Source organism: Balaenoptera acutorostrata, chromosome 14, assembly GCF_949987535.1.
Source record: "Balaenoptera acutorostrata chromosome 14, mBalAcu1.1, whole genome shotgun sequence".
Taxonomy (NCBI): Eukaryota; Metazoa; Chordata; class Mammalia; order Artiodactyla; family Balaenopteridae; genus Balaenoptera; species Balaenoptera acutorostrata.
In genome coordinates, this window is record NC_080077.1 from 52,335,373 (window position 1) to 52,361,654 (window position 26,282).

Genomic DNA, 26,282 nt, shown 5'->3' on the forward strand with positions numbered 1-26,282 from the left:
CTTTCTCTAATTGCGGCGAGCCGCGGCTACTCTTCGTTGTGGTGCGTAGGCTTCTCACTGCAGTGGCTTCTCTTGTTGCGGAGCACGGGCTCTAGGCATGCGGGCTTCAGTAGTTGTGGCATGCGTGCTCAGTAGTTGTGGCTCGCGGGCTCTAGAGCACAGGCTCAGTAGCTGTGGCGCATGGGCGTAGTTGCTCCGCGGTGTGTGGGATCTTCCTGGCCCAGGGCTTGAACCCGTGTCCCCTGCATTGGCAGGCAGATTCTTAACTGCTGCGCCACCAGGGAAGCCCAGCATATATTTTTTATGGGATTTATGTTGTTAATTTTGATGTATACACTTAGAAACTTGTCCTTCAAGAGTAAAGGAATAGTAATTTGATTCATAAAATTTCTTTATGAGAAACAGAATTAGAAGTCTCAAGTGAAGCAATAATATGGAATAAAATAAATTTAAATCCTTTTATTTAGAGTGGGTTTTCAAAGACTGTCCCCATATGCATTTATACCCATCTGAATTTTTGTACTTAATTCACTGAGTTATAAATAGCTGTTTATGACCATTTCTTCCACTGAATAAGGTATCACTGAAATAACAAAACATTAACCTTAATTAACACCTGTATCCTTGGCTCCATGGAGCCTAGTACATAGTGAGGACCAACTCTTCTTGTTGTTGTTGAACTGAATTTATAAATGATAATTCAGGGCCTTCTGATAAACAAAGAGATACATTTTCTAGTTAGGCATGATAAATTTTTCTGTAAAATGAAAAATCATTTGCTTTTTCCAGCTACACAATAGAACTTCTTTCCCCAGTGCTCACCCTGAAGATGCATTAATCTCCTAAAGGACAAGAAGACACTTGGTTAATTATTTCCCCAGTATGTAAAATGGACACATTACCTGGAAAAGACAAACTCTGCTGAACATGGGGTAAGATTAAGTCCAATGTACATAGAACTCAGAAACATCTGGCATTCATGAAAAAGATTTAAGGCCAAGAAAACTCAGCTCATGAGATTTCAGAAAGAGGAAAGAAGTTTCATCGCTAAATACCTCTTACTAAGATATTCCTTATGTCTTGCTGAGTACTTTTTGAGCTAATAATACCCCTTCCTCACTCAGTCTATTTGTAAGAAGCAAATGCTGAACTAGTAGAGTCTAGAATTATATTATCAGGAAAAGTTAAAATTTCCTCAAAATTATTTTCTTAAATCAACTAACCTGTTGAAATATCTCACAGTTACACTTAAAAATACTTTTATTATGGAATATTATAAACATGCTAAATTGGAGAAAATATTGAATACCTGGTTACCTGCCACTCAGCTTTATCAACTCTTTATATTTTGAAAAATGTATTCCAAAATTTAATAACACATTAGATAGAGTTGAAGCCCCCCCTTTGTGCCCTTCTTGCTCAGAGTTAACAATCCTGATTTTGAAGTTTATCATCCCAACATTCCATTTTAAAAAATACATTCTGATTTACTTATCTATTTTTGTGGCATCTGCTAGTTATCACCCCAAAACAGACTCTTCTTTGTCCATTTTTCTACTAAGTTGTTTGATTTTTTTTTCTATTTTTGGTAGGAGTTCTTTATATATTCTAGATATATATAGTCAATTATTATAGTCAATCTATTAGTCAATTATTTTTGATGCAAATATTTTCTCCCAGTCTGTGGTCCACCTTTTCACCTTTCTATGGTGCTTATTGTTGACTAGAAGTTTTAAATTTTAGTAGAGTCAAGTGTATCCAACTTTACCTTTATAATTTAAACTTTCATATCTTGTATAAGAGAGTCTTCCTTTTCCCAGGTTCACAAAGATAATCCTCTATATTTTCTTCAAGAAGTTCTAAAGTTTCACTTTAAACTTAGAACACTGACTCTATGGAATTTATGTTTATGTTCAGAGAGGTAGGTACCTAATTTTATTTTACTTTTCACAGAGATCATCAATTGTCTCATCCCTGTTTACTGACTAGACCATCTTTTTTCCACTGATTTTCAGTGTCAACTCAATGGTATATCAAGTCTCCATGTATGTTCTAGACTTTCTACTTTGTTCCATTTGTCTGTTTGTCTATATAATAAATTAGTGAATAGTTCTTTTGACTAGAGGCAGGTATACATAAAGGGAAGTAATGGAAAATCAGATTGGAAAGCTAGACTAAGTAGAGTTCCAACAGAACCTTGAATACTATTAATGGTCTCCCACCAGCCCTCAAATCTAGTCAGGAAGCAGTCATCCATCTACAGCAGGGGTCGGCAAATTACGGCCTATAGGCTAAATCCAGTCTGATATCTGTTTTTCTAAATAAATATTTATCAGAATACATTTATTTTTGTATTATCCATGGCTACTCTGACTACAATGGCAGAACTGAATAGCTATGACAGAGATCATATGGCCCCCTAACCCTAAAAGATTTCCTACATGGTCCTTTACAGAAAATATTTGCCAAACCCTGATCTAGAGACCTGACCAAAATCTCAGCATAGATTCCATGGCTCTAATGCCTCCTTATGGCCTACATAATTCTGCTGCCATAACCAAAGTAGTCAGTTTTGGCGGACAATGACAGATAAAATTCTTATCTCAGACATTATAAAATAGGGCTATACCCCTTTTCTTTAAATTTATTTTAAGGAATTTATAAAAGACATTCTCATCTGGCAAGGGGGTAGGGGGGGAGAACTGGGTGAAGGTGGTCAAAAAGTACAAACTTCTAGTTATAAGATAAATAACAGGGATGTAATGTACAACATGATTAATATAATTAACACTCATGTATGTTATATGTGAAAGTTGTTAGGAGTTCTAAGAGTTCCTAAGAGTTCTCATCACAAGAAAAAAGTATTTTTTTCTTTCTCTTTTATTTTGTATCTACAGGATATGACAGATATTCACTGGACTTATGTGGTAATCATTTCATGATGCATGTAAGTCAAATCAGTATGCTCTATACCTTAATTATACAGTGTTATATATCAAATATATCTCAATAAAACTGGAAGAAAAAACGCAAAAAAAAAAAAGACATTCTCATCTACATTGACGGCATAATTTTACCTTCAGAACCATGACAAAACTTAAAATGTAATTGCATACATTTGTTAATTATTCTGGAGACTGAAGCAGGCCCATTAAACTCTCTGAAATTTCAGACTTTAAATGAGTCTTTGGCATGTGTTAGTTCTCAAAAAACAATGCAGTTTGACTCACTTCCTTACAAATAATGCCGTCATTGGGTTAGGACGTAATCTTTTGTTTCGGCTTTCATAAAAATTTGATACAAGAAAATATTCATTTAAAAATATTTCTGGTCTTTAATAAAGCTGTAGCTATAGATGTCTATTTCATACTCAATGTTGCTTATGATGTTCTGGAGGATAAATTACCAGGAAACAGGGAGGCTTTACCTAAATCACACTGCTCAACCTACTTCACCTATAGGAAATGCCAATTCTAAGAAGAGGAACGGAGAGTATAAATGCTCACTTCCTTAGCTGGGGGAGAGAAGGGAGGAACTGAGGAAAAAACAGCAAACTGCCTAGTCTTGGATAAATAACTGAAGGGACCCAGACAATAGGCCTCCTGCATCTCCTGAGAGAAAATTCCACAGCCCAGCATTCCAGGTATCCTATTCATGGTCTCCAGATGCTAGAAGCCAGATCACAGAAAGCACCAAGACCTTAGATTAGCCGGATTCAAGGCAGCGCAGGTCGTCTCTACCTGCTATATGCATTGTTCTTGGCAGAGTGAGGAGAGGTATCCAAATGAAAGACCATAGGTTGTAAAAGGAAGTTTGAAATAATAATTTCTCATTAGGGAAAAGCAAAATTATTTTGTGAAGAGCAGGAGAAAAGGAAAAGGAATTTTGTTCCCCGCTCCTCTTCCCAATTCCCAGGTCTCTCTGGCTATGGTTTCTCCTCCCCAGAGATGAAAAAACCTGGCTGCCTGTATACACCTGATTAATGGAAACAGAGATTTTCAGAGTAGCTCCACACTCTTTAATTCTCTCCCTCAATGACTCTAGAAATGCTTGATTTGGCTGTGTAAAAGTAATTCTAGTTATAGTGATTTACATGAACTACTTGCTTACCATTTATGCCTAATTACTTCACAGCGCAATAACAATTATGCATACATTAAATGTGTCAGATTAACCTGGCTGTAAGTTTTATTTATTAACAAAAGTAAAGTGTTCATAAACGCTTATTCTTCATAGTTTGTTGCTCATATAGCATAGTCATCTGCTCATAACTTTGTCAAATTTTTACTAGAGAAAACATTTTTATGTAGGTAGGTGAAAGCAGCCTAATAGTTTGCCACCAATTTTTTCTCACTGACTAATAATTCTGGCATTTTGTGAAGAAGGTGCATTTTATTCTAACATTATGGCTTACCCTTACAGAAAGTTTCTTAGGAGTACAATTTTTTTTTAAAAAGTCCACCAAAATGAATATTTAAACATCTGCATCAAAAACAAAATCAAATGCCCATATATGCTAACTGAAATAAGTCAGACAAAGACAATACTGTATGTTCTCACTTACATGCAGAATTTTTAAAAAGCCTAATTCATAGGATGGTGGTTACCAAGGGCTGTGGGGTAGGGGAAATGGTGAAATACTGGTCAAAGGGTACAAACTCTCAGCTATAATATGAATAAGTTCTGGGAATCATGGTGACTATAATTAACAATACAGTATTATATTATATACTTGAAAGTTGTTAAAAGAGTAGATCTTAAATGTTTTTACCACAAAGAGAAACAGTAATTATGTGAAGGGATATAGGTGTTAACTAACTTTATTATGGTAATCATTTTGCAATGTATACAGGTATCAAATCATCACATTGCACACCTTAAACTTACATATGTTATCTGTCAATAATATCTCAATAAAGCTGGGGGAAAAATCAAATGTCCATGAAATTATAAACCCTATTTACCAAAATCAAGAACTCTACATACTAACAAAGTTCTACTGCTGGAAAACCTAACAGTCCAAAGTTTCCTTCTCTGATAATCAGCATATCAGTCTTTATTTTTAGAAGAAGTAGGTCTGTGGCACCTTTAGAATCTTCAAAACTAAAGCTTTTATATATGTTTTATTCAAATTACATTTGATATTTGGGTCTTTTTCAATGTTTGAAAAACATTGAAAAACAATGATTTGGTGGGCTTAAGAAACTACAGGACAAATACTATCATAAAGAGATGTCGATCCATTTACTAAACATTCATTCACATATGCACTGGGATTTAACAAATATAAGCTTTCATTAGACACATTTGAAACTACCTGACTTGTCACATTTCCTCCTTACATAAGAATTACCCAATAAAACCAGGGCCTCTAGATAGAAGGTACTGCATTTACTTACTGCTAAATAGCTATCTATTTACTAGGCAAATCCAGCATAGCCAATTTACAAATCAAAGGTGGAAGTATGGGAAAATACCCTTAAGAAGAGCCAAATAATAATTTTAAAGAAAAAAACAAGGTTGTTGAATTGGCAACCAGATAAGTTAATTTAAGGAATATTTTATTAAGGAATGGAAGTTCACCAACCCCTGTAAGATGAGCCCTAGGGATGATACAGAGTGGGGAGGAGGAAAAGGACTGTATTTCCAGAAGGGAGAGGGCTAGAAAGGGAATAAGATATAACAGTCATGAGAGAAATTTAACTTCCAGATAACAAAAAAAAATCTGGTAAGTAAAACATCTTGTTTCCTGGCTATGACACGTAACAAAGTTGTTATTTTATTTGGAAGACCTCCTGTATTACAAACTATAATTAGGTATGCAGTACCTAAGCAATCTGTATTTTCCAAACTTTTTCCTTCTTGACTCACCCATAAACTTTTGGAAACACAGGAAAAAGAGAAAAGGTTGGCCATCAAAAGGGATAAGTCATCATCATTTCCCATAACCACTGTTCTGGATTAGCTAACACACTCTGGCTCCCACACTCACAGTCCACTTCTGAGGGAAACCGCCCTGCTCACGGGAGCCCTGGATGGCACCTTATACAGAGATCCAATCTCTGCGCTGACTAGCAGCCTCTGGAAAACTGGTGAGAAAGCTCTGCCCAAACAGGGATGAAGTGTTTGGGTGGACTGTTAGATTTTTACTCAGGAATTTAAACCACGGATACAGGAAAAGAACTGAGAAGCTGGTAGAATGAACAGAAGTGGGTAAGGGCATGGGGAAAAGGAACAAAGAGTAAGCAGATTATGTGAATGGCAGGGTTCTGGAGAATCAATGGGTACCTCCTACTACAAGTCATCAAAGCTTTCAGAGCCGCTGACACTGCTGAAAGCTGGCACAGGCTCTGTGAGGCCTGGCTGAGTGATGGAGATGCCCTTCATTGCTATTTTCTTATGTAATCTTATTCTACATCTCCATTTCTCTCTGAAACCTAAATAATTCTCTATTCCTTTTAACCAAAAGATGTTAACACAATGGCAGCCTTTTCCTTATATAAAAATAAAACTATTTCATTACACTCTGAAGTGCTTTTTAAAAAGTAAAATTACTTTCAGTAGGGTTTTTAAATAAAGTACTACTAACATATTGTTATATAATACCTTTCTTATAAAGATCTTACAATAAAAGAATATTTGTGTAGGGGGGTGGGGGGAGGAGGTTTGGTCAGTCAGTTAAAGGAAAGTAGTTTCTTAGTTTGAACAATATTCTAACTCTTATAACTATTAATACCCCTCATGATTTGAGGATGACACCACTGATGACAATGGCCTCTACAGCAGGATAAGGAATGGGAGTTTTCCTGGTGTCTCAGAATTTCACCAAAAACTCAAAGCTGAGGACAAGGGGAGACAGGTCCCCCTACACACTAAAGAGAGGCACTAATTGTATCCATGCAGGAATTACTTAAAAAGAGAAAAGAAAAAAGTCAAAAAACAGCCCTAAAACCAAAGTAATCAAAGCAGAAAGTTGTTAGCTGGGTAAAGAATTCTGTGGCATTTCCCCCAGATGAACTTCATGCCAAGTGCAGGGGGTCCCCAAGAGAAACATCCAAGGAGATTAGCATTAAGGAAAAAATGGGCTGGATACTCATTTAGGTGAGAAAATCTACAGACAGCTACCAAAGCAGGGTGTGAAAGAATTCATGGAAGAACTTGACACGTGTCCCCAGGAGTATAGGGGTGCACAGGACAAAGACAGACACTGGTGCTTGCTTCTTATATCTGCAGAAGTCCAAGGGCAGGAGACTGACTGAAGCTGCCCATGCAGAAGGGGTTGGAGAAATGAGATGTGATACTTCCTGTGGCCTAAGTAGATGCCATAAAGGTGACCTGGTTAGCACTGTCCTGAAAGGACCCCCCTAAGAAGGCTAAGTGCAAGGGCAAGGCCGTCTCAGCCCCACGTAGTGGTGTGAGGTGTTCCGTTAAGAGTCATAAGAGGTCAGTCACAGAGTGGAGCAGCAGGGAGGTCCTCATGGGAGTCCTGAAGAATCCACCCAGTGCCCCCCACAGAAAGCTAGCATGTCAGCATCTACCACACAAAAGGCCCTTAACTGGTCACTTAAGACTCTGCTGGTTCACTCTAATCTTCTATCCCCCTCATTCTGACCCTAGAGAAGCCAAGCGAGCAGAGAGAGGAGAAGAAGAGAGAGAAGAACAAGCCACTCCCTCTTCTCTGCTGCTGATCCTGGGCCAGGCCTAACCTAGAGGGAGGGAGAAGCTTTGAAATGCACACAAGTTTTCCCTTTGACTGGTATTTATGGTCTTTTTTTTAAAATACCTCAATATGAAGCTATTTGAATCCCCCTGAAGGTGAAAGAAAGCTATGGAACATCAAGAGGTCAGAAATGGGGATCCAACAGAGCTTGTTTAAAGGAACTGGTAGGAAATTTTCAAGCTCTTTCATCATTGTACCCAACTGCATTTAATCCATTTTTAAAATGCTTACATTTTTAACTGTTCAATCTTTAATGTCACACAAACCTTACCTTAGAAAAAAGGCCTTCTGCCTCTATACTGTATCCTTTAAGGTCCTCATGTAATTCCTGCAAACACTGTATGACTCTTCTTTGATGTTCATCGTCCTTTAGCTCACGAGCTTTGATCAGAAAGTCATAGTGGTCCAGTGGTCCATGGCAAACAGCTAAAGCTTTTGAATAAACCTCTGTAGCAGCAGTTGGAGACATACTCTTGGCTGTCTGAACTGTATAGGCTATAAACAAAAATATATATATAATTTTAGACTTTCTGAAATGAAGATATTTCATAGTGCTCTACATTATTTCTTAATGGCCACATTAAAACTTTTAACCAGTTATAATTATATATATTTGAGCAGTTGTTGTAAATACCACTTTGATGAAAATAATAATATAAAACACATTTTGTAACATAAATATATTTATAAATGTCTCAGTTTAATAAACCCCAAACTCATAAGCTATCACTACAACCCCTCTTCCAGGAAAAATGGAATGTCTGCTTTGCCTCCACTCCAATGAATGAGCCACCTGGGTTCATCACATCCTTCCTCACAGCAGGGGTGGTACCTTTCTTTACATTAGGCCTAAATCTGGTTCTTCAGTACAAAGACAGAGACTTAGACACTAGTCACAAAGGGTTTTCTACTGCCTCTATTCGCTGTCTAAAACAACACAGCATTCAGATGTTACCACATTGAATTCAGCCCACTGCTTGCCAGACTCCTTCCCTTTTCCATCACCTTTAGGTTGAACACAAAGAGTTGAGACACAACAGAGTGTCTGTTTCAAAGCAGGGAGGTGTGTTAATCCTTTTTTTAGCTTCTTGGGGAAGAAAACTGATTGTCTGTGGTAAGGTCCAGTTATAACTCCATTCCTTATCCGGGGCAGGTTTAGTGAGCAGCAAACTGGCACATTTTTAGACAAAGATTTTACAAGGGTATTCTGCCATTGTTTCTCTTGTTTCATTGAATACCATGTTTCCTTTGTTTCAATAATATGGAAAATACTTAATTTAGGAAAAAAATTAACAGTCACAACATTATTTCCATCATTTTCTAAAAAAGGCAAAAAAAAAATCCTTAAATATACCATGACTGTTGGGGATAGGGCAGAGCTATCCTCTAATAACTGTTCTCCCTTTCTGAATAAAGGTTTTAGCTGGGTACAAGGCTGCCTAGTGAAATATTCCATATCCTGGCCTCTCTGGCAGCCAGGATGGTCATGTGAACAATGGGATGTAAGCTGAAATGTGTGCAGCTCCGCTCTGAAGCACTTAAAGGGAAAGGGCGAATCCCACTCCTCCCCTTCCCTTCCCTCCCTCTGACTGGAAAGAAAGTGCCATGACTGCAGCTGGAAGAGCCAACCTGGCAAGGAGAGGCGCACAGAATGCTGAGCAAAGCAGAGCAAAGTTCCCTAACAATGCTGAGCTGCCAAACCAGCTCTGGACCACCTGCCTGGATTTTTATGTAAAATAAATGTCTATCTTGCTTTTCAAGCAGTGTATTTTAGGGTCTCTTTGTTACGGAGGCCTAAATTGTACCCTAACTAATACAGGGGGCTTACAGCCTGCAAAAGAGAACTGGACTAAGGGTCTCCTGGAATCCTAGGCCTCATAGGACCAAGAACAAGGCTTGGGTTCATGTTGAAGCTGGAGGCATAGGTTGAGAGTTCCATAAAGGTTTCCAGCAATTTGAGATGTTTACCAGACTGGTATAAGAAACATATTTGCCCTTGGTCCACAGTCCCTAGTACAGAGCTCATAAAACTCTTGGAATTTCCTAAGTGATAGAGTGTTTTCTGTTTATCATAATGAGCCTCTTTCCATCCCACATATGCTAATGAACTCAGGGTAGGGCCCCAAGATAACCTCAGGACATGGCTGGTCCCCAGAAAGACCAAGTGTTTAGAAAGTTGGAACTTTCAGCCCCACCCACCAACCTGGGAGGGCAGGGGAGGCTGGAGATTAAATTCTATAAACACCTTTTTTTTTTGTATTTGAATACTCAAAGCAGCAGCTTTACTTATAATATTTAACAGCTGGAATGAACCCAAATGTCCATCAGTTGGTGAATGGGTTACCGATGGTATATCCACACAATGGAATATTACTCAGAAGTAAAAAGGATTAAACTACTGATAAATATAACAATGTAGATGAATCTTAAAAGTATTATGCTAATTGAAAAAAGCCAGAAGCAAAATTCAATTTTATATGATTACAGTATACGAAATTCTAGAAAAAGCAAAACTTTTCTAGTGAAAGAAAGCAAATCAGTGGTTTCTAGAACCCAGGAATAAGGTTATGGGATTGGTAGCAAAGGGGTAGGAGCAAATTTTAGGGGTGATGGAGATATTCTATATCATGATTATGATGGTGGTTACATGACTGTATACATTTGTCATAACTCATTGAATTGTTCACCTAAAATCAATGAATGTTATTTGTATACAAATTGTACTTCAATAAAGGTTTCACAGGAAAAAGGGAAACATTGGGCTATAGATGCGGTTTTACAAGTTAGCTTTTAAAAATTATAGGGCTTCCCTGGTGGCACAGTGGTTAAGAATCTGCCTGCCAATGAAGGGGACACGGGTTTGAGCCCTGGTCCAGGAAGATCTCACACGCTGCGGAGCAACTAAGCCCATGCGCCACAACTACTGAGCCTGTGCTCTAGAACCCACGAGCCACAACTACTGAGCATGTGTGCCACAACTAGTGAAGCCCTCACGCCTAGAGCTCATGTTCCGCAACAAGAGAAGCCACCGCAGTGAGAAGCCCGTGCACCGCAACAAAGAGTAGCCCCCGCTCGCCGCAACTAGAGAAAGCCTGTGCACAGCAACAAAGAGCCAACTCAGCCAAAAATTAATTAATTATTTAAGTAATTTTTAAAAATTATATGTTTACATGCTTCTATAAACACTCTTGAACAATAAGATATGGAGAGCTTCCAGGATGGTGAAAACATCAAGGTGCCAGGAAGGTGACATACCCAGAGAGGGCACGGAAGCTCCACATCCCTGCTCCCATCCCTTGCCCTCTGCATCTCTTCCATTTGTCTGTTCCTGAGTTCTATGTACCCTTTATAATAAACTGATAAACATAAGTAAAGTGTTTTTTCTGAGTTCTATGACCATTACTAGTAAAGTATCAAATTTAGCTAAGTATCAACCCCCTAAATTTGTAGTCAGACATGCGGAAGTGTGGGTAGCTTGGGCAGCCCATTTGCAGCTGGCCTCTTAAGTGGGGCCACTTTTGTGGGATTGGCCCTTTAACTTGGGGGATCCGATCCTACCTCCAGGTAGATCGTGCCAGAACTGAATTGACAGATACCCATTAGTGTTGGAGGATTTGAGAATCTCACAACCAGGGAAAATGCTCTTTTCCACTCCCTGGAATCAACCAAGTAAGAAACCTAAGATAATACTAATTTCCTTCTCCTCCATCCCACAAACCCTTTCCCCAGCCCTCAACCAGGTCCTCAGCCAATCAATCATCAGTGCTATTCAATTTTACATCCTAAATACTCTCTAATCCATTCCCTCCTCCCATCTTCACACAACCACTCCAGCTGGGCCTCTTATTGTCTCTGGCTTGGCCTCCCTGCTTCTGATCGCCTCCTGCCTCACATTTACCACGACCACACCACAATCTCTAAAAATATCTTCCATCAACTACAGGGATGATCTTGCTAAAATCTCAATGTGATTTTATCAATATTTTGCTTAAAATTCATCTCATTGTTTAAAGGCGTGGTTTTCTTTTTTTTTTTTAAGGGAAACAGTTTTTTATTTTTGGCTGTGCCAGGTCTTAGTTGCAGCACGCAGGATCTTTAGTTGCGGCATGTGAACTCTTAGTTGCGGCATGTGGGATCTAGTTCCCTGACCAGGGATCGAACCCGGACCCCCTGCACTGGGAGCACAGAGTCTTAGCCACTGGGCCACCAAGGAAGTCCCTAAAGGAGTGGTTTTCAAATGCAATTTTAACAGCAGCACCTTTTTCTATACAAAACTTTCCATCGGATCCCAAATTTATTTAAGAGAAAAGAAGAGGGGGTAACAAAGTCCTGACCTCTTCACATCTCCCTCATTCCCACACCCATACCAGCCCATTTCCAAAGCAGCCCCTAAGGCCACTTCCCCACCTTATAGGATCACATTAAATAAGAACAGTGTGCAGAAAAGAGTTAACACAGCAGGCCTGAGACTACGGTCCTTAGCAATGCCTGCTTGCAAAAATGGGCCCTTGACTGGGAACTTGGGTTCCCATCATTCCCAGAAATGGTAAGAGTGACTCACTGTGCCTAAATGTTTGTATCGTATACAAACAATGTGATTTATGCTGAACACCTAGTTTCCTTCTATAAGTCTGTAATTTTGGCACATGCTAGGCAGAGGGTGCCTTTGTAACCACCACTCAACTCTAGGCATTGAGCCTATAATGAGCTTCCCTAATAGACAACATTTCACACCTGTTGTCACAGTAAGTTGCTGGAAGAATTAAGCATGTTCTGTTTGACTCTCCTGGGAGAAGACGCTTGTAAGCTTGTGCCTAATCTTCTCTGAACGTTGTCCCACACGCATTTTCCCTTTGCTACTTGTGCTCTGTATCCTTTCGCTATAATAAATCGTAGCTGTGAGTATAACCATATGCTGAGTCCTCTGAGTCTTCCTAGTAAATCACCAAACCTGGGGGTAGTCTTGGGGATTCCCAACATAGATAGTGTCCTCATTCTGAGGTTCAAGGAATCCATAATAGGGGCACAGACTGCATTTTCAGACTACTCCCCCTCTACTCTCCAAAATGCATCTATGTTTTCAATACAAGAAATGACTGAGTACCACCACATGTAATGGGTAATAGGGAATATCAAAGTTGACTTGTTTTAAGTGCGGGTGGAAGAACAAAAAAATTGCAGCAGTAATGTATCAAGATCAACTGGAAATAGCAAGTAAAATGAATTTGGGTACAGAGAAACTGGTTATGAAACTATTCTAAGTGGGAATAATACAGGCCCAAATTAGGATGGCAACAGCAGAAATGTTAGGAAGCGGGGCAGAATGGAAAATGCAAAGGTAGATTCAATAATGTGGGTTGCCTTCTAGTCAAACTGGATTGCTCACCATATCTCAAACATTTTCCATTCTTTCATTTCATAACCATGCCTTTGTTCACACATTGTCCCAACTGGATAGCCTCCTCCTCCAACCCTCTGCCAGCCTAATTTCTCCTCCACAAATCTCAACTCACCCTCAGCTCCCTACCACCAGATTTCCAAACTCACCTGTATCTACCCCATTCTCTTTTCTTTCTGCAGTTACAGCTTAAGAGCTATTTCTCATTCCATCAAGGGCTATTAATGCCTTCACTCATCCTCTAATCAGTGGATTAATTTTTTGGAAAAAAAATCATGACCCAATATACACACAAATGTACATAACTGAAAAACAAGTTTCATGAAGTAATAACTAATTTAGTAAAAGTATGAAATAGTAAAAAAAAAAGGATCTTTCTATGCATGATATTCTCTGGTATTTTATACACATATATTTTTATTATTTACATCTAAAGAACCACTAGATTTAGTTATACTAAATGCCTTATATGATACTTATTTACCTTTTTGTTTTCTGTCCCCATCAGAACATATGCTCTTTGAGGGCAACAGTGCCTGACATGATTGGTGCTTATTAAATATTTCTTGAATCCCCTCCCTTCTTACATTTTCAGAGATGTCATTCTCTTCATTAATCACCTCTGTACTATATCATCTCCCTTCCCCTCTCTACTAGTTTTTTTCATATCAGCTCAACCCTCTCCTCTTAAAATAATAACAACAACAACAAACAACCTCCTTGACTTGACACCTGCTCTCCCTCCTTCCCTTCATAGCCAAACCACTTAAAAGAGTTGCCTTTACTTTTTCTGGCCATCCCCTCACATCCTGCTCATTTCTCAACCCACTATAATCAAGCTTTTACTGAGATGGCTTCTGCCAAGTTCACCCAATACCTTTTTTTAAAAAATATTATTTATTTATTTATTTATTTATTTATTTATTTTTGGCTGCGTCGGGTCTTAACTGCAGTACGCAGGATCTTCATTGAGGCATGCAGGATCTTTCGTTGTGGCATGTGGGCTTCTCTCTAGTTGTGGCACGTGAGCTCCAGAGCCCACGGGCTCTCTAGTTGTAGCGCATGGGCTCCAGAGCACATGGGATCAGCAGTTGCAGCACGTGGGCTCTGTAGTTGCGGTGCACCGGCTAACTGTGGCACGCGGGCTTAGTTGCCCTGTGGCATGGGGGATCCTAGTTCCTCGACCAGGGATAGAACCCGCGTCCCCTGCATTGGAAGGCAGACTCTTAACCTCTGGACTACCAGGGAAGTCCCCACCCAACTCCTATTGTTGCCAAATCCAGTAGCTATTCCTCAGTCTTCATATTCCTGTTTACAATTATAAAATGTCTAATTTTTAAAGTTATTCATAGGAACCATCAGGACTGTGGGCAAAGTACATTGTTTCTATTGGGATCTGGCTTTGGAGAGGCTTAAAGTCCTTTGCTTCCACTTTTATTTTTACTAACCCAACATCTTTATTGAGTAGTTTATACTTCATTCACATTTCTCAAAAAAGAAAACCAAGTTACACTGAAGATGAGGCATCACTTCAGGCAATCATCAGACATAAAAAGAGAATCATGGGTTATCTAGTACTGCATATAAGAAGCTTATAAGTTGCCATTCTATCCCAACAACAAGTAAAAAGCTGAAAAATCAATGTACCTTCTCAGATCCATAAGAGAAGGAAGGACACAGGACAAACTGCTGCCCCCAAGATTGAAAAGAAAGTGATTGGTGTAAATGAACCAATTAAAAGATTGTCAGAGTGGCTCAAAACCCAAGACTCAATTACATGTTGACTAAAATAAACTCACTTTAAATTCAAAGACACATACATATGAAAAGTAAATGGATGGATACAGCAGAAACTAACACAACATTGTAAAGCAATTATAATCCAATAAAGATATTTTTAAAAAACAGATGGAAAAAAATACACCATGCTAACACTAATCAAAAGAAAGCAAGAGTAGCTATATTAATTTCAGACAGACCAGATTTCAAAGCAAAGAAAGTTATCAGAGATACAGAAGGATGTTACATAAAGATAAAAGAGTTGATTCCCCAAGAAGACATAACAATCGTTAATGTATATGCACCTAACAACAGACCATCAAGTTAAACTACATGAGGTAAAAATTGATAGAACTATAAGGAAAAATAGATGAATCCACTATCATAGTCGGAGACTTCAGTACCCCTCTAGCAGAAATGGACAGATCCAGTAGGCAGAAAATCAGTAAGGACTTAGTTGAACTCAACAACACCATCAATCAACTGGCTAAACTTGACATCTATAGAATAATTCATCCAACAACAGCACAATACACATTATTCTCAAGCTCACACAGAACATTCACCAAGATAGATCACATTCTGGGTCACAGAACACACCTTACCAAAGTTAAAAGAACAGAAATCATACAATGTCTGCCATCAGACCACAATGGAATTAAACTAGAAATCAATAACAGAAAGATAAATGGAAAATTCTAAAAGATGCAGAGACTATGGGACTTCCCTGGTGGCACACTGGTTAAGAATCCGCCTGCCAATGCAGGGGACACAGGTTCGATCCCTGGTCCAGGAAGATCCCACGTGCCACAGAGCAACTAAGCCTGTGCGCCACAACTACTGAGCCTGCGCTCTAGAACCCGCAAGCCACAACTACTGAAGCCAGAACGCCTTAGAGGCCATGCTCCACAACAAGAGAAGCCACTGCAATGAGAAGCCCACACACCTCAATGAAGAGTAGTCCCTGCTCGCCGCAACTAGAGAAAGCCTATGCGCGGCAATGAAGACCCAACGCAGCCACAAAAAAAAATTTTTTTTAATTTAAAAATAAAATAAAATATGCAGAGACTAAACAACACACTTCTAAATAACATATGGGTCAATGAAGAAACCTCAAGATAAATGTAAAAATTCTTTGAGTTAAATGAAAATGGAAGCACAATTTATCAAAATTTGTGGGATGCAGCAAAAGCAGTGATTAAAGGCAAATTTATAGCAATGAATGCATACATTAGAAAGAAGAAAGATCTAAAATCAATCATCTAAGTTTCCACCTTAAGAAACTAGAAAAAGAAAATTAAATCCAAAGTAAGCAGAAGAAAATAAATAAGAGCAGAAATCAGTGGAACTGAAAACAACAGAGAAAATCAATGAAACCAAACACTGGCTCTTTGAAAAGATCAATAAAATTGATAAGCCTCTGGCCAGGCTAACAAGGAAAAAGGAGAGAGGACACAAATTGCTAATATCAGAAATGAAAGAGGGATATCACTATAGATCCCATGGACATTAAAAGGATAATAAAGGAATACTATGAATGACTCAACCCATAAATTTGAGAACCTAGGTGAAATGGACAAATTCCTTGAAAGACACAGTCAGTCAAAATTCACACAAGAAGAAACAGACAATCTAAATAGGTCTGCATCTATTAAAGAAACTGAATCAATAATTAATAGTCTTCCAAAATAGAAAGCATCAGGCACAGATGGGTTCACTGATGAATTCTACCAAACATTTAAAGAATTATACTAATTCTCTACAATCTCTTTCAGAGGATTAGAAGCAGAAGGAATACTTCCTAACTCATTCTATGAGGCCAGCATTTCCCTAATACCAAAATAAGACAAAGACATTACAAGAAAAGAAAACTACACCAATATCTCTCGTGAACATAGACGCAAAAATCCCTAACAAAATACTACCAAATCAAATCCAACAATGTAAAAAAAGAATTACACACTATAAACAAGTGAGATTATCCCAGGAATGCAAGACTGGTTCAACCTTTTTTCTTTCTTTTTTTTTTGGCTGTGCCGTGTAGCATCCAGAATCTTAATTCCCTGACCAGGGATCGAATCCATGCCCTCTACAGTGGAATCATGGAGTCTTAACCACTGGACCACCAGGGAAGTCCCTGGTTCAACATTTTAAAATGAATTAATGTAATCCATCGCATCAACAGACTAAAGAAGAAAAATCACATGATCAGATCAATAAATGCAGAAAAAGCATCTGACAAAAACTTATACACATTCATGATAAAAACTCTCAGTAAACTAGGAATAAAGGGAACTTCCTCATCTTGATAAAGAATACCTACAAAAAACCTACAGTGAACATCATACTTAATGGTAAGAAACTAGATGTTTCCCACTAAGATCAAGAACAAGGCAAGGATGTCCCCTCTCCTCACTCCTTATCAACATAGTACTAGATAAATCCATAAGAGAAGAAAAGGAAATAAAAGGTATACAGATTGAGAAGGAAGATATAAAATGGTCTGTTCCCAAATGACATGGTCATCTATACAGAAAATACAAAAGAATCAATAAAATAACTCCTGGGACTAACAAGTAATTATAGTAAGGATACAAGGTTAATATACAAAAGTCAACTGCTTTCATATATGCCTGCAATGAACAAGTGGAATGTGAAATTAAAAACACAATACCAGAAAAAAAAAACAAAACACACAATACAAGGACTTCCCTGATGGTCCAGTGGGTAAGACTCCGTGCTCCCAATACAGGAAGCCCAGGTTCGATCCCTTGTAGGGGAACTAGATCCTGCATGCATGCTGCAACTAAGAGTGCACATGCCACAACTAAGAAGTCCACATGCCACAACTAAGAAGTCCGCATGCTGCAACTAAGAGTCTGCATGCTGCAACTAAGAAGTCCACATGCTGGGGCTTCCCTGGTGGCGCAGTGGTTGAGAGTCTGCCTGCCGATGCAGGGGACACAGGTTCGAGCCCTGGTCTGGGAGGATCCCACATGCCGCAGAGCAGCTGGGCCCGTGAGCCACAACTACTGAGCCTGTGCGTCTGGAGCCTGTGCCCCGCAACAAGAGAGGCCGTGACAGTGAAAGGCCCGCGCACCGCGATGAAGAGTGGCTCCCGCTTGCCGCAACTGGAGAAAGCCCTCGCACAGAAACGAAGACTCAACACAGCCAAAAATAAATAAATAAATAAATAAAATTAAAAAAAAAAAAAAAAAAAAAAGAAGTCCACATGCTGCAACTAAGAAGCCCACATGCCATAACTATGAGCTCCCATGCCACAACTAAAGATCCCATATGCCACAACAAAGGATCCTGCATGTTGCAACTAAGACCTGGCACAACCAAAATCAATCAATCAATAAATAAATATATTTTTTTAAAAAACACAATACCATTTACGTTAGCACCCCCTAAAAATGAAATACTTTGGTATAAATCTAACAAAATATGTACAAGATCTATATAAACAAAACTACAAAACTCTGATGAACAAAATCAAAGAACTTAAAAATGGAGAGATATTCCATGTTCATGTATAGGAAGACTCAATATTGTCAAAATGTCAGTTCTTCCCAACTTGATCTATAGATTCAACGGAATCCCAATTAAAATCCTAGCAAGTTATTTTGTGGATACTGACAAAATAATTCTCAAGTTTAAATGAAGAAGCAAAAGACTCAGAATAACCAACACAATACTGAAGGAGAAAAACAAAATTGGAGGACTGACACTACCCAACTTTAAGACCTACTATAAAGATACAATAATCCTGACAGTGTGGTATTGCCAAAAGAATAGACAAATAGATCAATGGAACATAACAGAGTCCAGAAATAGGCCCACATAAATATAGCCAATTGATCTTTGACAAAGGAGCAAGGGCAATACAATGGAGCAAAGATAAGTCTTTTCAACAAATGATGCTGGGACAACTGGACATCCACATGCAAAAAAAATGAATCTAGACACAGACCTTAAACCCTACACAAAAATTAACTCAAAATGCATCATAGATCTAAATGTAAAAGAAAAAACTATAAAACTCCTAGAAGATAACATGGGAGAAATACAGGAGACGTAGGAGAAACCTAGATGAGCTTGGGTATAGCTTTGACTTTTTAGATACAACACCAAAGGCACAATCCATGAAAGAAATCATTGATAAGCTAGACTTCATTAAATTAAAAACTTCAGTTCTGCAAAAGACAATGCCATGATCTCAAAAGACAAACCACAGACTGGGAGAAGATATTTGCAAAAGACCCATCTCATAAAGGACTATTATCCAAAATATACAAAGAACTCTAAAAACTCACAGCAAGAAAACAAAAAATCTGATTAAAAACTGGGCCAAACGGGACTTCCCTGGTGGCACAGTGGTTAAGAATCCGCCTGCCAATGCAGGGGACACAGGTTCGAGCCCTGCTCTGAGAAGATCCCACATGCCACGAAGCAACTAAGCCCGTGTGCCACAACTACTGAACTTGTGCTCTAGAGCCTGCGAGCCGCAACTACTGAGCCCACATGTCACAACTACTGAAGCCCACACGCCTAGAGCCCGTGCTCCGCAACAAGAGAAGCCACTGCAATGAGAAGCCCGCGCACCGCAACGAAGAGTAGCCCCTGCTTGCTGCAACTAAAGAAAGCCCACACGCAGCAACGAAGACCCAATGCAGCCAAAAATAAAACTAAAGTAAAATAAAATAAATTAAAAAAAAAAAACAACTGGGCCAAAGACTTTAACAGAAACCACACCAAAGAAGATATACAGATGACAAAGAAGCATATGAAAAGATCTCCACATCATATGTCATCAGGGAAATGCAAACTAAAAGAACAATGAGAAGGAATTCCCTGGTGGTCAGCGGTTAGGACTTGGCACTTTCACTGCAGGGCCCAGGTTCAATCCCTGGTCAGAGAATGCAAGCTATGTGACATGGCCAAAAAAAATGAGATACCACTACACACCTATTAGAATGGCCAAAATCCCAAACACTGACAAATGCTGCCCAGTATGTGGAACAATAGGACCTCTCTTTCCTGGTGAGAATGCAAAATGGTACAGCCACTTTAGAAGACAGTTTGGCGGTTTCTTACAAAACTAAACATACTCTTACCATACAATCCAATAATCATTATCCTTGGTATTTACCCAAAGAAGCTGGAAATTTATGTCTACAAAAAAACCTGCACACACATATTTATAGCAGTTTTATTCATAATTGTCAAAACTTGGAAGCAACAAAGATGTCCTTCAGTAGGAGAATGGATAAATAAACCGGTACATCCAGACAATGGAATATTATTCAGCACTAAAAAGAAATGAGTCTATCAAACCTTGAAAACACATGGAAAAAACTTAAACCCACATAACTAAGTGAAAGACCAATTTGAAAAAGCTACATACTGTAAGGTCCTATATTCTAATTATATGACATTCTGGAAAAGGCAAAACTATTGACAGTAAAATGATCAGTAGTAAACAAAGGGAGGGGGTAGGTAGGAAGAAGGTGTGAATAGGCAGAGCACAGAGGATTTTTAGGGTAGTGAAAATACCCTAAAATATACACTAATGTGCATATGTGTCATTGTACATTTGTCCATATTCGTAGAATGTACTACACCAAGAGTGAACCCCATTGTAAACTATGGACTTTGGATGATGATGCTGTGTCAATGTAGGTTCATCGACTGTAACAAATGTACCTCTCTGGTATGGGATGTTGATAATTGGGGAGTATTGATAACAGGGGACATGCGGGGGGCAGGAGGTATATGGGAAATCTCTGTACCTTCCTCTGAATTTTGCTGTGAACCTAAACTGCTCTAAAAAATATCAGTCTTTAAAAAAAAAAAAAATCAGTCTTTTTAAAAAGAAAAAGAAAGAGAGAATCAGTCAGGCAAGACACTCAAGGCTGAGAGATTGGCCAGCTTAGGCCTGGACAGCAGCTGTATAAATTGAATCACAAAAGACTTCTCAAAAGCTGCACTAAATTAAATCTGTTACTGCATCAGTGTACACAAATTATGTGATGCTGCTGCCATATTATTTTGATTTGTATTAATTTGTCTTATTGTACTCCAAATGGACAGTGGGAAAATGCCATTCTGAAGATCCACAAACTAATCTACAAACATAAATGGAAGATTTTAGGGTCACAAAAAGTCTGAGCTGTTCTAATACCTCAATTTTGTACCGTATTTCACTACTTTCTCCTAAACGAAGTTTAAGGAAGATCCCACTATACTCCATAGCCCACTTGTTATAAGATTTAGTCAATATCATGATGTCTTAGCATCTGAATAATCTATTATAACTTTCTAGATAGTATTTTAACAAATACTTCAATTTTTCTCCCCAAGGAAAATAAATGAGTTTCCCCAGGCTTTGAGTGTATTTGTTATTACTTCAATTCCCCCTGCTCCAACTTTTTTTTGAAGTGAACATAACCTCCAGATTTTATTGTCTTCACAATAAAAAGATGAAGTTTAGAACTGGAGTACTTAGCCCTTTCTCTTATCTCCTCCCAGTTCAAAATGCTTGCTGGTCTTAACAGTCAGTACTCTCTAACTCTGCAGCACTTTCTAGGCTCAATGCATTCAAGCCTCAGCACAATCTCCACTTGTAGTTTTAGCCTTTCTTCCAGAAAAGCAGCTTAGTCTGCTTCCTGTCATAAGACCGCTTTCCCTGGGCATTCAGAGAGTCCTTGCCCTTCTTGTCCTGTGTCACTCTGTGGGTTTAATGCTTGGCACGCTTCTTACAGTTAGTTTGGCAAGTTTCAGGGATATACGCCATGTTTGTCTGTTTGTGGGGGTGCTATCGGCAGGGGAAGAAGCGATTTCCCCCAATATTTAAGTTTTCATCTGAAGACAGAGGTTTAGAACAAAAAAATTCTTCTGAAGTTCTCCAGTCTTACAGTCTATGCTAATATGTTCCACTTAAACAATCTCATGGCATTAATAAGTAATATAATAGGGACTTCTCTGGTGGTCCAGTAGTTAAGACTCCTTGCTCCCAATGCAGGGGACCCAGGTTCGATCCCTGTTCAGGGAACTAGATCCTGCATGCCACAACTAAAAGATCCCACACGCCGCAACGAAGATCCCGTGTGCCACAGCTAAGACCCGGCGCAGCCAAATAAATAAATAAATATTAAAAATAATAATAATAAGTAATATAATAAACCACATTTATGCTCTTCTTAATGGCACATGGTAACCTATAACACAGAAAGAAGAGGCAACTCAACAGCAACAATTACAAAAGAAATTAGAAAAAGGCAAATTGTCACTAACAGCCCTAACAAGAATTGTTATATACACGTAGGTTTTTTTTTTTTTTTTAAACAAGGTCTTGACTTGGGGTCCATGACAAGTCAATTGGCAGGGAATGGGGGGGATGGTCTGAGAGCCCTCTGAAATTAAAAGAAAATTGTGTGTGTGTATGTGTGTATGTTTGTGCATTTCTTCTGAGGTAAGATCTCTAAATATACTACAGATTCCTTCAGATTTTCAAACAAGTGAACAAAAACTGATTAAGAACCACTGTTTTAAAAATAATTGTCAAAACAATTTTAGAAGGAAATTCTATTAATAGCAGCTCACATTTCTTGAGCACCTACTGTGTGCCAGGGACTAGGTTAAGTAACTTAACATAATTACTTGTTTTACTGCTCACAATAATCCTATTATACAAATAACTTAAAAATCCATGGATATGGACTTATATATACTGCCAAATGTAAAACAGATAGCTAGTGGGAAGCAGCCGCATAGCACAGGGAGATCAGCTCCCTGCGGTGCTTTGTGACCACCTAGAGGGATGGGATAGGGAGGGTGCGAGGGAGACGCAAGAGGGAAGAGATATGGGGATATATGTACGCATATGGCTGATTCACTTTGTTGTAAAGCAGAAACTAACATACCATTGTGAGGCAATTATACTCCAATAAAGATGTTAAAAAAAATAATTAAAAAAGAAATCCATGGATAAATCTGTTCATTGATTCATTCACTCAGGTTTCTTAAGAACCAACTATATAGCTCAGGCACTATTCATGTCACTGGTGAAACAACAATTAAAAACAAATTTCTTTCCTTATGGAGCCTTCCCTCCAGTCAAGGGGAAGAGAGACAAAAAATTAAATAAAGAGCAACAACAGATCACATAATAATCAGTATGATGGTGAAAATAAAACAGAGTGATATCCTAGGACCTCTGACCAACAGCATGGCATCCCCAGGGAGCTCAACAGAAGTACGGAATCTCAGGCCCTACCCTAGGGGTCTGAATCAAAATTTGCATTTTTAACAAAATACATAGGTGTTTCATATGCACACTGAAGACTGAGAAGCACCATGCTAGGGAATGATTGAGGACTCCTATAGATTATGAGGAAAAGCTTTCCTGTGGAAGTGACATAAATTGACACCTGAATGCCCAAAGGAGTCAGCCCTGAGGAAGATCTGGGAGAACTTCCCAGGCAGAGCGAAGAGCTCTGGCAAAAACCCTAAAGTGAAAATGGAAATAAGCTTCACATTTTTAAAGAAAGAAAAGAAAGTTTACGTGGCTGATTTAAAGGAACAAGGTGAAAAATAATAATAAATAAATAAATAAATAAATAAATAAATAAATAAATGAACAAGGTGGAGTATGTTACAAGGAGGTGAAGTTGGAAAGGAGAGGAAGGACCAGATCATGTAGGGTCTTGTAAGCCATGGTAAATAGTGTGAATTTGATAGGATTAAGATCAAGTAGAAGGTTTTGATCAGGGGTGTGTCACAATTTGTTTTTTAAAAGATTAATCTGGGACTTCCCTGGTGGTGCAGTGGTTAAGAATCCGCCTGCCAATGCAGGGGACATGGGTTCGAGCCCTGGTCCGGTAAGATCCCACATGCTGCGGAGCAACTAAGCCCTTGTGCCACAGCTGCTGAGTCTGCGCTCCGGAGCCCACGTGCCACAACTGCTGAAGCCCGCGCACCTAGAGCTCGTGTTCCAAAACAAAAGAGGCCACCGCAAGGAGAAGCCCGCACGTAGCAACGAAGAGTAGCCCCCAGTCGCCGCAACTAGAGAAAAGCCCACGCACAGCAACGAAGACCCAACACAGCCAACAATAAATAAATAAAAATAAATTAAAAAAAAAAAAGATTAATCTGTTTGTAGAAAATAAGATAATAGAAATGCAAAAGGAAAGCAGAAATGGAGGAATAGTATGGTATTCAATAATGCTATTATATATTATATATAATATACATATATTTTTATATATGTATGTAGTTTTATATTGTATGGAATTCAATAAAACTATTATACATATATATATAAAATACATATATATGTAAATTTTTTTTTAAGTGGAAGCAGAGAGACTAGTTAGGAAACTCTTAACAATAGTACAGTTCAGAGATGTCTATGATTTGGACCAGAGAGTTAGCACTGCAAGTTGCAGGTTAAGTAAACTGACCAAGATCATATAGTTAATAACAACAGCAGCAACACTTGCTAACCTTTAGTGGGTACTCACTAAGTGCCAGGTACTTTTCTAAGTACTTTACATACCTTCATTCATTTAATCTTCACAACCACCCTATGATGTAGGTACTAACATATTCCTACCTTAAAGGTGAAGAAACTGAGGCACAGAGGGACTAAGTAAGTAACCTGTCCATGTTCCCATAGCTAGGTAGTGGCAGAGCCAGCATTTGTACCTACAGGTCCAGCAGGGAGGCAGGATGTTATAGTGGAAGCAGCATGGGCTCTGGAGTCATACCCTCCAGATTTATCTCCTGACTCCACCATTTTGACTCTGGATCATGGCAGCTTGGGCACATGATCACCATCCTAGCCAATGATGCCTAAGAGGAAGTCAGCTTCTGCCAAAGTTTCTCCTGATACTCTTCAAAAGGAGACCAGGACAGAAACTCATTCCTTCCTGCCTTTGTACTTTTACCTGTGAAATTAAGATAGCTGAACTGCTGCAAGCACCTTAAGAACATGAGGGGAAATGCTGCTCACACACTGAGGACAACAATAATCTTGACATATGTTGTGATAGTTAATTTTATTTGGCAACTTGACTGGGCCATCGAGTGCCTATACATATAGTCAAACATTATTCTGGATGTGTCTGTGAGGGTATTTCTTTTTTTTTTTTTTAATTTATTTAATTTATTTATTAATTTATTTTTGTCTGTATTGGGCCTTTGTTGTTGCGCGCAGGCTTTTCTCTAGTTGCGGCGAGCGGGGGTTACTCTTCTTTGCAGTGCACTGGCTTCTCACTGCGGTGGCTTCTCTTGTTGCGGAGCAGGGTCTCTAGGCGCATGGGCTTCAGTAGTTGCAGCACAGGGGCTCAGTAGTTGTGGCTTGCAGTCTTACTAGTTGTGGCGCACGGGCTTAGTTGCTCCGCGGCATGTGGGATCTTTCCGGACCAGGGCTCGAACCCGTGTCCCCTGCATTGGCAGGCGGATTCTTAACCACTGCGCCATCAGGGAAGCCCCAGTGAGGGTATTTCTGATGAGGTTAACACCTGAAGCAGAAGACTGAGTAGACTGTTCTCCCTTATGTGGGTGGGCCTCATCCAATCACTTGAAGCCCTGAATAGAACAAAAGGCTGACCTTCCCCTTAGTAAGAGGGAACTCCTTCCGCCTGACTGCCTTTAAGCTGGAACATCGGTTTTCTCCTGCCTTTGGACTCAAACTGAAACATCAGTTCTTCATGGGTCTTAAGCCTGCCAGTCTTTGGACTAGAACTACACTATGGGCTCTCCTGGTTCTCAGGCCTTCGGACTCAGACTGGAATTACACTACCAACTCTCCTGGGTCTCTGGGTCTCCAGCTTGCTGACTATAGATCTTGGGACTTGTCAACCTCCATAATTGCATGAGCTGATTCCTTATAATAAATCTCTTTCTCAATGTATATACATCTTATTGGTTCTGTCTCTCTGGAGAACCCTGACTAAAACATATGTCATAAAGCTTAACTGTGTTGACACTGTTTCCATAGAGCTGAGAAATAACAACAAAGGGGATGTGTGGTCTCTGTGTTCTTTGGTGCTTTAAATTGGAATGGAATTTCAAATTCTACACAAAGGTAGATAGTTAAGAAAATCTTAGAGATATTCTTTAGAAACTTAAGCAAAATGGTGGAACAGACTATTTCAACAAAAAGTAAGCATTTTCCTTTCAGAAATATTATTTTAAAGGTTTGCTTCACCCTTAAGGTATTTTTGTTTTAATACCTGAGGTTGAATATTTTTTGAGAATCCATCTCCAACTTCATACTCAAAATCAGTAGAGATGTAGTTTAATGTGTAGAAATTTTACATACAACTTGTCAGTAACGTGGGGTTCAGCTCAAAAACACTCTGTAAAGATTTCTCA

The 26,282-nt window shown here is 39.0% G+C and overlaps 1 protein-coding gene and 1 pseudogene across 4 annotated transcripts in view; both read right to left on the bottom strand.

Moving 5' to 3' along the window:
* The window catches only part of AFG1L (AFG1 like ATPase), a 232,073-nt gene that overhangs the window by 192,777 nt on the left and 13,014 nt on the right, over positions 1-26,282 (bottom strand). For all 4 annotated transcript variants that reach the window (XR_009005237.1, XR_009005236.1, XR_009005235.1 and 1 more), the window contains exon 2: positions 7,992-8,215. Coding sequence is in view for 1 of the 4 variants with exons in the window: in XM_007198446.2 (XP_007198508.2) it covers positions 7,992-8,215 (224 nt within the window). In the remaining 3 variants the exon portion in view is untranslated. The remainder of the gene's footprint in view (positions 1-7,991; positions 8,216-26,282) is intronic.
* Positions 21,390-21,696, bottom strand: LOC114238918 (60S ribosomal protein L36a-like; annotated as a pseudogene).